At 35.1% G+C, this 12,911-nt stretch overlaps 1 protein-coding gene across 1 annotated transcript in view; it reads right to left on the bottom strand.

Annotated features, from left to right (window-relative positions):
• Positions 1 to 504: 504 nt before the first annotated feature.
• The window catches only part of THSD7A (thrombospondin type 1 domain containing 7A), a 467,710-nt gene continuing 455,303 nt past the window's right edge, over positions 505 to 12,911 (bottom strand). The window contains exons 24-28 of the mRNA XM_059171243.1: positions 12,592 to 12,687; positions 9,681 to 9,763; positions 9,121 to 9,331; positions 6,548 to 6,635; positions 505 to 5,849 (exon numbers count right to left, since the gene is read on the bottom strand). Coding sequence (XP_059027226.1) covers positions 5,765 to 5,849; positions 6,548 to 6,635; positions 9,121 to 9,331; positions 9,681 to 9,763; positions 12,592 to 12,687 — 563 coding nt within the window. The 3' untranslated portion in view covers positions 505 to 5,764. The remainder of the gene's footprint in view (positions 5,850 to 6,547; positions 6,636 to 9,120; positions 9,332 to 9,680; positions 9,764 to 12,591; positions 12,688 to 12,911) is intronic.

Consider the following 12,911-nt stretch of genomic DNA (forward strand, 5'->3'; position numbering starts at 1 on the left):
GCTACACGGGCAGTAATTTATCTAATTTGTGCATCCCTTTCTGAATTTGTGCATCTTAATTATGGGGAATTAAGGGAATCTTAATTTCTTAATGTGTGAGCTCCTACCTCGTTTTTAGGTTTGCTCTTTCATTGGTCAGCAGAAAGTAGGGAGAAGGGACAGAAAGAGGCCTGCCTTCTGACTGAGGGGGCAAGAAGAGCTGGGCTCTGTTCCAGGGTGTCTTACTATCCTCTGCTGGTGCTCTTTTGACTGGGAACTAAGAGGTTATTTGTCCATAATGATTAATGTGGTGGCCTCAGCAGACTTGTAAAGTTAAGGTTTGCATCTCTCAAACTTTCTCAGTTGAAGTTTTTTAAAAAATAAAGAAAAAAAAGAAAAGAAAAAGACTAAGGAACAGGCAATACAGTAGAAAAAGGTTTGGATATTCACTGAAGTTTTTTTTTTTTTTTTTTTTAAACCCATGTATGAACAGCAAATAATGCAAATTTAAAAAGTACACATGAATAGAATGAAAATGACTTCCATGTTTATGTTTGTCAGCAACATAGTTATTTACAAATAACCCATATGAAAATGTAAAAAAAGCATATTACATCTTCACATGCCATCTGTATTAACTGAACAAAGCTTAGTGACATTTTCAAATCTGTAGTTAATTGTACATAGACATTTTGTGCGTTAAAAAAGAAATGTACATAATTTAAAATAAATTACATTACACAATTTACAAAGTAATATTAACAAAAACTTCTTAGACAGCTGCCTCCTAACTTAAACAAAATAAATATTCAGGTAATTAAATTAAAAAACCACATTTAGGGGATTATAATTTATATAAAGACATATTGCAAATTTAATAAAGTTATATTTTACAATGACCGATACTGATCTCTTCAAATCTCTGTGCTACAAAGAGTCAGGAAAAAGTACCAGAAAGGGAATCATAATGTTTAATTTTTAAAAATAAACCTAGATAGACTGCTGAAAAATAGTTGTGAAAATTTCATTGAGGGTTCAAAGTAGATGCTCTAGAAACTACTGACTTAAAAAAAAAAAAAAAGTCTACAAAACACAATAAGACTGACAGTTATATTCTAAATAGACTAGAGATTTTGACCGCTGAAAACATGACTGCCACAAACTAAAAGTCTTCATATACTGCCCGTTTTAAGACCCGGCTTGGTAGAAGAAGCATGAAAACCTAAAACTACAAAGTTAACTCTAGCCACTTAGGATTTGTTTTACTCATTTAATAATGTAGACCTAACCATTTCCAGTGTTCTGCTGATACAGAATTACCTTCGTTAATCACACTGCAAAACATCCTTTTTCTAAAGAGTCAGGTTTGCTAGGCCCACACTCCAGCTTCAGACCCTGAAATCCTCTTCAGTCATGGCCACCTGAAGGGAAGGAGGGGGTGGGACAGGCAGGTGTTTTTGTTCTCACATTAGCCCCAGGAAAACTCCCTTTTTGACAAGATGCTTCACAGATTTGTTCCTATCCTGCTCTCCTTTCAACACCCTCAGTCTCAGTGGGGAAAATATCACACGAAACATATTTGAATTTGGTAATATTTTACAAATAGATCTCAGATCATTTTGGAGGCATGATTCTTGATAATCTATTCAAACTCCAAATAAGTCTGGGAACAGGCTGTCCTTCCTACAAGGTACAGGCCTGCCTTACTGTCCTTTAGGGTGGGTCATGAATACAGAAGCAAGGTGGAGGTAGGAGCATACGGAGTCCTACTAAATAGAGTATAAAAATGGGCATATTTACAGAAGGTCTTTTTTTGAGGGGGGCATGTCTTCTACATCTTTTCTTACCTTTTTACTCATGTCTGTAAGCAGTACATTTAGTTTAAATCAAGATGTTCACACTCCTAGTGACACTTTACTAAAGGTAAGTAATATAGACCTTCATCTTCCCCGCCCCCCACCACCTTATTTAAAAATTTGAGCGTGTTTAGTAGAAGCTAGTTCTGAGAGAAGTCAGTAAGATTAAGTTGTAAGCAGACTAGAGACCAGAGGACATCATTATAAAGAAGCAAAAGTATGATTTGGAGGAGGTAAAAGAAATAAACGAAACTGAGAGGTGTTAATCCCTGTAAGAAGTTCTGGGTAAGTGACTTTATCTTGAAAAGTCTGGGAACGTAGCAGGGTTCTGGTTCAGCCACAGTGAACGTTGCTACCTCCCTTGGGTGGAGGAGGATTACAGCAAAGCCTAAGAGCATAGCCTGAGACACGGACGTTCCATCAGGAAAAATACCACACTGGAAGCAAATCCAGAGTGAAGAGTGATTTAAGTGCTTTCTTTACTGATGAAACATTTTCCCTTCTTCTGAGTATCTGAGATAAGTAGGTATACAAAAGCCATGAGTAACTGTATTACAGTGCCGAGCAGAGGGTCTTACATATGATAATTCCAAGAAATATGTCATGTTATGAGTAACTTGTGCTTTGTTATAAGTAATTAAGAACATGCGTTTATGCACTGCTTTTCAAATCTGCTTTAAGGTACATGGTAGTGTCCTCAAAAAGGCTTTCAAATAAGAATTATGGTCCATATCTTAGATTAGGTACTGATAAATCAACTCCTTTCAAGAGAGATCAGTTGTGCCAATTCTATGTGGTTTATACTGAAATAGTCCAACAAAATAGCATATAAACTGTGTCATTATTTTCCTTTTCTTTTTTTAACCAAGTCAACCTTCATATTTATAGAGCAGTAGTTCTAAATCTTTTTGGGCTCGCAGGCCATTTTGATAAGGCAAAAGTGTCAACAGACCAGTTACTACTATATTCCCCTCCTGAATTGTCAGAATGAACAGGAGGAATAAGGTTTTGATGAAATTCCAGTAACATACTTATTATTGACTGATGCCAGGAACAAAAATAAGGCTATTATCATGTTCTAAACATGAATAAAGTAACCTTCATTTGTCCAAAATAGCTAGCTGGCTACATGCCCTTCCTTTTATTTTTCTAATAAGAGGGTACCTGGTATTTATCCTAGTGGTGAACTTCCAGTATGTTCCCTAGTTTTAGGTCCCATTGAACCTAGTTTCCTCTGGGTATGTAGTATTATAAAATTTAATTCACTTATGAACAAAACATGTATTTTCATAAAATTTTATTTTGATCAATTCATTCTTACGGGACGGGTTGGATGATACTGATCTGCCTTCTGAATTAATGACATTTTACAGTATCCTAAGTATAGCTTTTGTAGCAACAATATATTATTCAGTAATTTCAAAGTTATTAGGTTTTACATACTGTTAGCTAAATTCTTCAAGTAATTACAAAAGATTCTTTCTCAACTATTTTGGACAAATGGAGTTCATTTTATTCACAGAGACCAACTTGAGGATATCTGAAAGACCCCTGAGTACATAGACTAGCAATCACAGTTTTAGAGCAACGGTATTATTTTTGTCTTCCTCTTCAATAAGACTGATGCAATGGAGTTTGCTTTTATGCTTCGCCTTGTTTAAATCCTTGGTTTAAAGTAAAATTCTCCTCTTTGTGACCACCTGTTTGCTTTGAAATGATTACTTTGCCCAATACAGTGAGTAAGGCATGCATGCTTTCCACATTTAATTCATATTAATTAATTCAGGGAGAAATCTGTTCGTTTTGGGGGCAAAGACCTATCCTAATCAGATGCCTTTTTGTAATCTTTGCAAATACTTTAATGAACAGCAGGGGGAGTCCAAACTCTACTTGAAGGTAAAACACCCTCTAGTCTAAACCAGTTTTATAGCAACACAGCTGTTTAAGATAGAGTAGCTTATTACATTATTTTTTAAAGGACCTGAAAACTTAATGTCCTCCCCTCTACCAAAGCTTGTTGCATTAAATGTTGCCTGAAAAATGGAATTGCTTTTTAATGGCACCATTTGATTTTTTTTTTTCCATGAAGTTTGCCAAATTAGATAGTATTTCACTGTGCCATTCCCAGGGCTACATGTGTGAAAAATATAACTACTTAAAAAACAGTGATAAAGTTTAATGACAATTTTTCACCTTTGAAATTAAACACTGATGGCATTCTAAGGGTGAATGAATGAAAGCAAAAGATACAACAGAGAGGTAAGCACTGAGAAAACTACTAGACCAGTGGTTTGCAAAGCACAACCTGCAAATGTAGCATGCTGACTGTTGTCACCGAGGTTCACTGGGAAACAGCCATGCTCATTCTTCTTTGTATCGTGTATTGTCTACACTTGCCTCCTTACGATGATGGAATTGAGCAGGTGCAACACAGACCTGGCGGAAAATACCTACTATCTGGCCCTTCACGGAAAAAGTTCGCCACCCTTGGTCTAGATAGTTAATGAAGCCCCACGCACACTATTTACTCTTTTTTGAACATTTAAAGTTTTAAAATCCTACAAAGTCTGCTTCAAATTTTACCAGTGAGAAAGACCAAATGATGGATACATTTGATGCGAAACTAGGAAAAACAAATCTGGGAAAAAGAAAAATCACAGGATTTTGAGTTGTTTTAGTTAAAAAAATGAACAGGATGTTATTTTCTCCATCTGCTCAAAATTAAAAAGACAACTGGCTCCTTTTTTTCTTTTCTTTTCTTTTTTTAACAAAGGTAACAAATATAAAAATCTAGTCGTAAACCGCCTTCAAAGTACAATTAAAAACCAACTAGAGGGATCCATCTTTTGAAGGGTTAATGAGTTCGGGATTAGAACATTGAAATCACCGCCACGTTGTCGATTTCACAATGGCTGCAGCAATGAGGAAGAGCATAGACAGCAGGTGTAATAGCTATTTCCATCCTGTAGCCATTCAAACTGAACTTTAATCTCTTCCGGATGTAAGAACTTGAAAATGGCTCCATGACACTCTTAGCACAGGTGTCTTCATCCCATATGAAAAGAGGCAGTTTCTATGGCAATCCTGGTTAAGTGCCTATCATGCTGCACTAATATAGTGCAAAAATGTGCCTTCCATAGAGCAAAAGAGATGCAGTCAACCAGTTCGAAAATTAGGGAAAGTAGAAATGTATTAACACAAGCAAATTAGTTTTCCAGACAATAACCACTATAAAATACTGAACTTGAGGACTTTTTTTTTTCTCTAAGATACTAGTACATGTCCAGCATTCGTACTTTGGAGAAAGACAAGAGTTAAGTCTTATAAAAGAGTCTTTGCCTCTGAAATGCAGGTTAATGAAAGCTACCGTCAACCACCAAGATGCTGAACTTACTCAATGGATTCTCTGCTCAGCTTAGAGCTTATCTCTTATTCACCATTAAAACTGCTTATTAACAAGTACATAGTCTGACATAGTAATGTGTATCATTCAATTGAGTATACGTGTTGTTATGTTGACTATAATATTGTCGAGATCTTGGTATAAACTCTTCATGCTAAAATGTTACTATGGGTTAACACTGCCGACAGAGGCTTGCATCAGGTGTTCTAACTGACCAATTCCACAACCGTATTTTAGAGATGAAAGTGAATGGTCAGTTGGTAGATTTCTGAAAAGATCACAAAAAGACTCTCAGAATGCAGCCTGTAGTCAACTGAATCTCCTAGAATTCTCATCGCTGATTTTTAATTTTTACATAAGTGGTACTATCTTGATATCTCCATTGGCACTGATTTTCACTCTTTGATGCTCTTTTAAAAAGTTACAATGCATTTGAATTCACACAGTATGAAGAGCTTTGTGGCTGCTGGATGTCTACTGCAAAGTCAGAAAGCTGAAACTGGTTGTTGCCCCGGTAAGTTCTATTCTACATATCTGCATCTCCATCGTAGGCTAAGGTTAAAGGTTTCAGTCGGTTGTTTTGCCTTCTTTGGGGTTTCTTTGGCTTTTTGCTGTAGATAATAATAAAAATAATTGGAGAAGGAAAATCAATCTCTCATTGTAAATTTTACTGTCTTAAATGAAAAATGCAAGCTATATTGATAAAGTTGCCTAACTGCCTCATGACCTAAATTCAACCTTAAAGTTTGATTTTCTGGTATCTTTGAATTTCTTACTTAATGCTCTGAATAAACCTGAAATAGAACCCATCAAATATTTTATTATCCTGCAAAAGAATTATCAAAGGAAATTTCTCACTAACAATGGAAATAATACTATAGTAAAATCATTAATATTTGACCAGAAATCTTTGTAAATAATACACAATTTATAATACATGTTTAAAAAGATAGAGGAGTAAAATTAGGTATCACCATAATATCTTTCTCCAGTAGTAATTCAGTATCAAACTTCATAGTTCACGATAAGCATACAAAGCAGTTTATCTTGTATAAAACCAAGAACAACATACTTGAGATGACCTGGAGCAGCTCTGGCTCATCTTCAGATAGTAAATGGCTCAGATTTGGTAGTTTTTAGAATATTTATGACTAAAGCTATTTTTATTTCTAATTTCAGATAAGCATATTAAATAAGCGCGGAATACTTATTTGAGACAAATTACTGTTTCTGTATTATAGTCAACTGACAGTGTTTTTGCTGAAATAGATATGTATCCCCTTAGATTTTGAAATATTTAATCACTCACCAAGCTAGATAAATCATGGAGACAATAAAGATGAGTAACACAAATGCCCCAGCTGCTACACCGTAAACCCAGGTCTTTAGTCTCCCATCTAAGAAGAATGGATATTAGTTATTAATTTACATTAGTCTGGTGTGTGTGTGTGTGTATATATATATATATATATATATATATATATATGACAGTCTTTAACTATGACCAATGACCAGTCACCTACGGCCAAATCCTTTCAAAACAAAGAGTTATTGCTTAGGCACAGTTAATGATTAATGCAAAGCTGCTATTATGAGTTAGATGCTGCTTCATTAAAGGTAAATTATCAATGAGAATTAATGGGAAAGAAATAATATTTTCAATTTGCATTCAGATTTCAAGTTCATATTCCTAAATTTTTGTAGCTTCTTATCTAAATTTTACTTCAAATTCAGTGTATGTGTAATGCTCACTAAGCATTTTCTTATTCTGAGAATGGCAATTATAAGAAGAAAAGTAATGCAATTTCAATAAAGTCCTACATCTTAGCGTTAATGCAGACAGGTTTGTGAACATAAATTTTGTTATTTTAACCTTTTTTTCCGAGATGAATTAAAGTGAATATATTTAACTTTGGGGGGGAATTAATCTTTTATCTGATTTACACTTAATCTTGTCCTTTAGAGTTCAGTCAACAATATCCTTTGTAAAAATAGTCAAGTTTGATAATAACTTTTTAGCTCCAAATAACATTTTTCTAACTTTTTATTATATGGAATTAGGCAGGGTAAGAACTTTTCTAATTTTATTTTCTAGTCTCATTTTCTTTGAGGTTCTTAGTTTTGTGTTCAGAATAAACTTCAATTAGATGATAGTATTAATGACTTTGCCTAACTTGATCATTACATCAACTTGTATTTTCTTTTGCATAGATACATTATATTACTGCTAAAATTACTGCAAAATTTTTAGATTACTGCTAAAATTATAGACTGGGCAAATTGACTCCTTAGACACTGTTTTATTCAATATTTGGAAGGCATCGAAAACAAATCGGTACTGTGAAAGTTTTTCTGCTTAGAGCTCAATCAACTTAGGGGTCCATTTAATATTCTAAATATAATTCTTTTCAATTCTATGGATTTTAAAAATTAGAGACTGGGTTTAAAATCAACCATTCTTGGGTTCATCTGCCTTGAGAGTTGTTTTTCAACAAATATTCTTGGAGTTTTTAAAAAACCAAGAACAAAGTCTAAATGTACTTTTTAAGAACATAAATCTTTTTAATATATTAAAATATTCATTTTAGGGAGGGTATATACTTAAAATGACAATATTCTCTTTTTAAACTTTTTTTTTTTTTTTTTAGTTTTGATGTGAGAGGGTCTTCTTGGATTCTTAGCTGAAGTCAAGATTGCTAATAGTCATTTGCAGCTCCACTATCTTGAACACTGAGAGGAGTTTGCCAGGTTTGCACAAACAAGTCAACTTTGCAAAATAAATTATATTTTCAGCTAACAGCCATATGAAGGCAGGAACAATGTGGTTAAATCACAGTGTTTTGGTTAAATCATCCAAATACTGAAGATACTTAAAATCCTTTTAGTGATTCTCTAATAAGGGAAAGTGTTTTGACTTAATGCATTAGAAATAGAGATGTGCTGTGCAGATTCCCTCCTTTCTCATATTTCTAACAATAGTAAAGTAGACTATGCCTGGCTTTGCCTGGATATTTCCTTTGGCCATTAACTAGTAATCCCTCTTGGTGTGGGGAAAAAAACACCATGATCTGCACTACCTTACAGCCCTTGCAGCACGATTTTAAGCACCAGCTTTAGTTCCAGGACTAAGCATACAGTTCATTCCACCTGGGGAGACTGTGTGAAGAGGGTAGGGCCAGCACTGGATTAGGCCTTCAAGCTATTGCCTGTGTTGGCTTCAAGTCCATTACTAGACACATTAAGGGTGTCTGTTTAATATGACAAGGATCTGGTAAGTCTCCAAACTTAAATCATCCCATTTAGACAGGAAGGCTCCATCCTTGCCCTGCTGTATCTGGCGCTAGTACAGATTCTGATTATCTGAACTTACCAAATCTAGGGGCTGATAGAAAAAGGGCTGGCTACCAAGGACTGCCCCTCCCCCAGTCCTGTCCTGGCATAGCACTGCATTACTGATATTCCTACTTTTAAGTTCAAATTATTACCGGTCTGTGGTCAAATGAAAAATTCTTGAATGCCTTTAGAGTTTTACTTGCTTCAGTTCTGAGTGACAATATACTTTATTCCTAATTAATATTTCATTGTTAGATTTCTTTGTTCAATGTGAATATAATTGTACTTGTAAATTTAGGTCTGAGATCAAAATAACTAATATCCTAATTTTTTTTTCCAGAAGAAAGTAATTTCATTTCTCTGAACTTTGAGCATGAGTGCCTTTTCTCTAATAACAAAAACATTATGCTGTATGGCAATATCAGAATAAATGAGTACAGATGAAATGATAACTCCTGAGAAAATGCTTGCTTATTTTTTTTTAACCGTTTGACATTGGTTAAATGTATAACTAAAGGATTCTACATTAACACTGTCTAGTCACTTCACCTGGCCCAAATGGCTGTAGAAACCAGGTCCTTCCCCGTCCTGTTGGGTTACTGGAGGATTGGGTGGGATGTACTGCCCGGCTGGTTTTCACATCTCCTCTTTTGTCCTCCACAGTGGGTATCACCACCACAGGGATAAGTGTGCACTGCTCAAGTGTACCATTAGAAGACATGACTTCAGTGTACCCTTCTTCACAACTGCATGTCCTCATCTGCAGAAGAACAAGAGGATTTCTACTGTACATAGAAGGGAATCTTTGAGAGCATAATAGATCTAACTTGAAGAGAAGGCTTTAAGGAATGCTGTTTGGGGAATTTACTATGTGTAATTTCTGTCTCAACTGCATAAAAACACACTTTGTGTACTGTATACAAATTATTTTAACAGTAGAAACAGTAAAAACATTCAGAATATTCATAGTGATAAAAGGAGAGATCTAGAAATAAGGCTTTAAGGCCCCAAGACATGCTTTTTCTGGGGGTGGGCGAATGGACTTTTAAGAGGTGGTGAGATGACAAATAATGAAGTTGGCTTGTCCTTCCTAATGAAGTCACACCTACCTCACTACAGTATGAGTGGGGTTGACTACACGGTGGGTTACAAGACCTGTCAGCATCAGGCTGGCGCACCACCAAGCAGCCCCCTGCAGAACAGAAAATCATACATTGACAAGTAGCATCTCTTGCAGTGAGAGAAACACACTGTTGTCTAGACTTGTCTTTGAATCCTGAGCCACTTTGGGAACCCCCGTGGATTCTTCTGGGGGTGACTAACTGTGAACTATTTGGTTAGCCTGGACTACTTCGTACAGGAACTTGAGGCCCTTCTTATTCAGAGGAGATAGCAGAGTGCCCGGCACGCAGCAGGAGCTCCACAAGCACTTACTTGTTTAGTTGCTCCTTCGAACACGCTAATTGCACACCAGCTATTTCTGTCCTTGTCCCCAGTTCCCCCTATTGGTCCAGTCCAACATTAAAAAGCAGATTGAATTTTTCTTTAAAGTTAAATTTCTTTCTTGGCTAGTCAGAGAAACAATTTTCATGTCCCTTGAGTCACATAATTTATGTGACTATCATATATATGTGTTGTTTTTTTTTTTTTTAATAATGCATAGTTCTTAGAGAACAATCACAATTCCTACCAGTTCAGGATTTTTGTGGGTATAAGAAAGAAAACATTTGTAGCCACTAAGTGATGTAGTCCCTTCTTGTTTAACTTGCTATTGCAGCTCTCTGGTTTTCCTTCCTTCTCTTTCTTCTTCTTAAGTGTAGTACCAAGTGTGCCTAAGTTGTTACAAGTGAGGTTTCAAGATAAGAATTGGTGTCCTAGAGAAACAATATTGGTGATGTGGAGGGAACTTGAGTTTCAAACCATATTTGCTCAGTTGAATAGAATTTTAAGAAAGTGAAGTTTTTCCTTTACTTATTGAATTGATGATCCTTTGGAATTTAATCAGAGATACCTACTGTTAATTCTTTGCTTTCTCTATCAATAATATAACTTATTCATCAAAAAATTGTGATGGGAAAGCAGTTAGTCACTGAAACGCAATTGCAGTTAAAAGGCCATTATTAAGGTTATTATCATGAAACATGAAGAAAAAGGAAGACAACATCTTGATTTCTAATAAGGACGACTTCATAAAACTAAAGCAATCGATCAAGATAGGTAATATACTTTACATGCTTGTGTATTTCTCATAAAGAATCCCATTTCTCCTAAAAGATGGAAGGAGAATGCATATAGAGTTTATTACATATCATTTACACACTGGCCTTTTTGGTTTCAGAGTATCAGAAAGAAATACACTGGGTACTTCAATGGATTAAAAAGAAGGTGAACACATGATGTCTACAGGTAAGCCTTTTAAAACTGGACTTACCTTTGTATTGCATTGAGGAGTATTCCCAAATTTAGTGGAAAAAGAAATTTTAACATGTAGAATAAACAGCAGATGAATATTACTTGCACCCATATTTGGGGAAGAAAAAAAAAAAAAACCATGAAAAGTAATAGGACCCTCTGGGAAAACTCCAGTGTTCCCTCTGAATAGCTTCAAGAAGAATGTAGACCTTCATTTTCAACACTTGAGTTGAATGGACCATCTCTAGAAGTGCCTTCAAATTCAGAAAAACTATGCTTCCCTTCCTAGGGTGCTTTCCCCCCTTAGACCTCTTACAGTGGTGTGGCTGGAAGAGATCCGCTCCCCCCACCGCCGTAAATAATATTGTGAGAGAGAAAAGTTTCCTGGTAGGTGTCTCTTCTTTCTTATATATGTGTCCACTGGGAATTGCTGTTATCAATGGTTTCTTGATATAGATTTCTCATGTATACAATCTTACCTTCCCAAGAATATAATTTGATACCTGTTCCAGCTTTCATAGGAAATAAGTAAATTAGGTTTAAATAAATCCAGGTAATTTAAAATCTAATATAAAAATTGATGCTTTCCAAAAAGCATATTGATCTCTGTTCCTGTTATCTTACTGTATATATTACAGCTAAATTTATAAATGGACATTACTAACAGGCACCCAGATGCACATTACTTTTTATCTCTGCCAGAGGGCCAAAACAATGGCAGTAAGTCAGCAGGTCCCCCTGAAGAGTCGCTCTCAAAATTTTTGCTACTGGTACACTATGAAGATTCCTATAGATTAGATCTACAAAAATGTTAAAGGAGAGACATTAGATCTTTGGGTCATGTGCTTAAGGTTGAGCTTCTTGTTCTGACCTTGATTTCTTCCTAGGAAATTTATAAGGTACATATCTGGAACCAAGTTTCTCTCCACTTCACAGGGTCCTTAAGAACTCTGGCATTTACTGAGTTTAGGTAAGGAAACCTTCAGTAATCACAGATTAGAGAAGCTCTTTGGTATATTTGGGTCAATTTCAGAAAAATTTCTCATTTGGGTTTCTTGACTATATAATTTTTGAGTGGGGATAGAGTAGGTTAACTACCCAGATACTCTCGGCTTGAGATCTGCTAATACTCTTACCTATTAATTAATTTAAAAAAAACCTGAATTATAGATTTCTGAATTCAAGCAAGATAATTCAAGACATTTAGCTTTGTATAATTACATTCCCTTGATAATATTTTTGGTCTTCATCTGTATTGTTTTTGAGGTACAGAAAGAGATATAGTCAACAAAATACTGATTTTTTTTTTTTTGAAAACATGGTGAGTTATTCACATAAAATTTTTAGGGAAGGCAATTTGAGGATAATTTATTGGAATTACAGAGTATGTTAACTAAGTTCTAGCTACATTGTCTAAAATGGCTGGATGAGGGAGAATTTAATTGAAATAATAAAAAATAAAACAATAACTGGTTACATTAGTACAGCCTAGAAACTGAATCCCAACCATGTGCTAAATAGTGAAAGAATATCTTTCACTATTTTGTTGAACTAACTGAATGTGTGTTACAGGAAGACTTTTAAAAAACAGAGAAATTGGAAGTTTACCTGTTACATTTATACCATCTGACCTTTGACACCAGACTGTTCGGGAAGAACCCTTCCAGGCACTGGCCATCCATTTATACTCATAACACTGTCCATCTGCAGGGACACAATAAACATGAACAGAAGCATTCTGCTGTCTAGAAGGACAATCATGGGGAAAGAATATTAAGAAATATTTATAAACAATTGTAAAAGTGGTAAGTTCATCTCAAAAATTATTCAAATGTTATTTTCTTGGAATTGCCATATAGATGTTATAAAATTGTTATAAAAATTCCTGATCTATTCCTAAATCTTTTTTTTTTTTTTGCCATGGTTTT

The sequence above is a fragment of the Mustela lutreola genome, chromosome 4, assembly GCF_030435805.1.
Source record: "Mustela lutreola isolate mMusLut2 chromosome 4, mMusLut2.pri, whole genome shotgun sequence".
NCBI lineage: Eukaryota > Metazoa > Chordata > Mammalia > Carnivora > Mustelidae > Mustela > Mustela lutreola.